The sequence below is a fragment of the Eurypyga helias genome, unplaced genomic scaffold (assembly GCF_000690775.1).
Source record: "Eurypyga helias isolate BGI_N326 unplaced genomic scaffold, ASM69077v1 scaffold28517, whole genome shotgun sequence".
Classification (NCBI taxonomy): Eukaryota; Metazoa; Chordata; class Aves; order Eurypygiformes; family Eurypygidae; genus Eurypyga; species Eurypyga helias.
Genome location: NW_010261526.1, coordinates 3,116 through 5,477, shown reverse-complemented (window position 1 = coordinate 5,477; position 2,362 = coordinate 3,116). Strand labels below are relative to the sequence as shown.

Here is a 2,362-nt window from a genome sequence, read left to right as displayed (position 1 = left end):
ATCCCGCCGGGGCACCTCCACCGTGTCGTACTGCAGCTGGTAGTCCTCCCGGTACGCCCATTGCCCCTGCGTGTGGACCGTCTTGTACACAGCGTACTGCCGACCGGACTCGGGCTCCGAGGAGTGCCGCTGGAAGGGGCGCCCGAACTGCAGGGCTTTGTCTTCGGTGGCCACGGCCAGGCCGGTGAAGCCTTCCAGTTCCAGGTCCGCCTGCACGCCCGCCGTCACGCTGTTGGAGCGCTTAAAGCGCGCTCGCCTGCGGAGAGCGAGACCGTGTGGGGACCCTCGCAGCCAGCGAGGACAGCCCCGTTGCTCCGTCCTCTCACCACGTACCACGGCGGGCAGGGACAGGGGCGGGCAGGGACAGGGGGAGGGATGCCCGCAGGAAGGATGGGGCTGAGGACACCAGTCTGGATCCCAGAGCACTTGGGGCCAAAAGGACAGCCCTAAGCAGCCGAAACCTGCCAGTCCCTCATCTCCTCCACTCTTAGCCCGTTTCCATGGCTACCAGCACTGGACCGAGGATGGAGAGAAGTGTGCACCAGGGCTGCGTGGGCATGTTGCCGGAGCTCCCCTCCTGTGGGCTGTGCAGGTACCAACCCTTGGCATTTCCACCCCCGCCAAAACATGGTGCTTAGCTGCAGAAAAGCCCGAAGGGTTCACCTGCACCTGGGCTGGGCTCAAAGCCCAGGGCTGAGCCCCAGCAGAGGAGACCCGAGCAGAGGGTGGGAGTAGGGATGCCTTCTCCGGGCAGTCTATTTGCAGCAGCGAGATGCGAGGGCAAAGGGAAGGCCAGATCCTGCCCGAGGTGGGGGCAGGCGGCACAGGATGGGAATGGGGGAGCGGAGGAGACCCGAGCAGAGGGTGGGAGGAGGGATGCCTTCTCCGGGCAGGCTATTTGCAGCAGCGAGATGCGAGGGCAAAGGGAAGGCCAGATCCTGCCCGAGGTGGGGGCAGTCGGCACAGGATGGAAATGGTGCTGAGCTCTGGGGGTCTCAGCTGGAGGAGAGGGGGAAAAGATGCTGCGGGGTGGAGTGGTGCAGAGTTCAGGGAATCCTGGGGGGACCCAAGCCCTCGATGCAGGGAGTATGGCAGGTCTCTGCCCAGCCCAGCCGCGCAGTACCTCTTGTCCTCCTCCACCTGCACCCCGATGGAGTGGAACTCCCTCTGGCTCCGGCTCTCCGTATCTGAGTCTGAGATGGCCTCGACCTGCCAAGGGGCAGAGGAAAAGCGCTGGAGGGCAGCCCTGAGATGCAGCAGGGCAGCTCAGCATCCCCTGTGCCACTCGGGCAGCCTCGGAGATGGCTCAGGGCCCGCAGGGAGGAGCAAAGCCCACCTGGACGCCAATGGAGGGACGCCACTTCCGCTGCCGAGCCAAGCTCCGCAGCTCCTCCCGGCCGGGGATGGCCTTGATGATGAGCGTGGAGGGCTTGGGAGCGGTGCGAGGCTGGACTGGAGGCAGGTCGAGGGCCACAGCCGTCACCTTGGAGCTCTCCAGGCTCTCGGCTGAGTTGCAACGTGCTGCGGCGTCTTTGGACCAGGCGGGGCTGCGTGTGACCTCGCCGGGCAGGTAGCTTTCATGGGTGGACTCGGTGCTGCTCTGCGCCGTGACGGAGATGAGGGGTTTGGCTTTGGTTCCTGGAGGGATGGGAGGTGGAGCTTTTCTGTAACTGAAGGCTGTTGTGGAAGAGGCGCAGGATGAAAAGGCGCGTGAAAACACAGACATTTGCTCATTTCCCACCGCGAATGGGGGCCCCAGGGGAACAAGGGTTTGCACCTCAGCTGCCAGAGATCCGAGCTGGAGCTCACAGGGGCTGTTCATCCCCAGAAGGGACTGGAAACCACCCCAGACCCGTGCTGGCCACACTGCTACAGCACCCGGCAAGGGGCAGAGATGGGGAAACACAGTAGGGGAAAGAAGTGGAAGGATGTTCAGAGGGCTGGAGCACCTCACCTATGAAAAAGGCTGAGAGAGTTGGGCTTGTTCAGCCTGGAGAAGAGAAGGCTCCGGGGAGACCTTATAGAACTTTACAGTGCCGGGGGGGCTACAAGAAAGCTGGAGGGGGTGCTTTTTACAAAAGCAGGGAGTGACAGGACAAGGGGTAAGGGGTTTAAACAGAAAGAGGGAGATGGAGATGGGACATCAGGAAGGAATTCTTCCTGAAGAGGGTGGGGAGGGGCCGGGACAGGTTGCCCAGAGAAGCTGTGGATGCCCCATCCCTGCAAGTGTTCAGGGCCAGGCTGGATGAGGCTGGGAATGGCAAAGGGGTGCTGGAGGCACAGAGCAGCCCTCTGACCAGGGCCGAGCCACGAGCAGGATGCTTGCACCCTGTGCTGGAGCTGAGCTGCAAGCAAGGTGCTC

The 2,362-nt window shown here is 63.2% G+C and overlaps 1 protein-coding gene across 1 annotated transcript in view; it reads right to left on the bottom strand.

Annotated features, from left to right (window-relative positions):
• Positions 1 to 2,362, bottom strand: part of DLGAP3 (discs, large (Drosophila) homolog-associated protein 3) — a gene marked incomplete at both ends in the record, with an annotated part of 7,020 nt that overhangs the window by 1,548 nt on the left and 3,110 nt on the right. The window contains 3 exons of the mRNA XM_010155410.1: positions 1 to 256; positions 1,124 to 1,209; positions 1,337 to 1,677. The exon at positions 1 to 256 is cut by the window's left edge and continues 169 nt beyond it. Coding sequence (XP_010153712.1) covers positions 1 to 256; positions 1,124 to 1,209; positions 1,337 to 1,677 — 683 coding nt within the window. The remainder of the gene's footprint in view (positions 257 to 1,123; positions 1,210 to 1,336; positions 1,678 to 2,362) is intronic.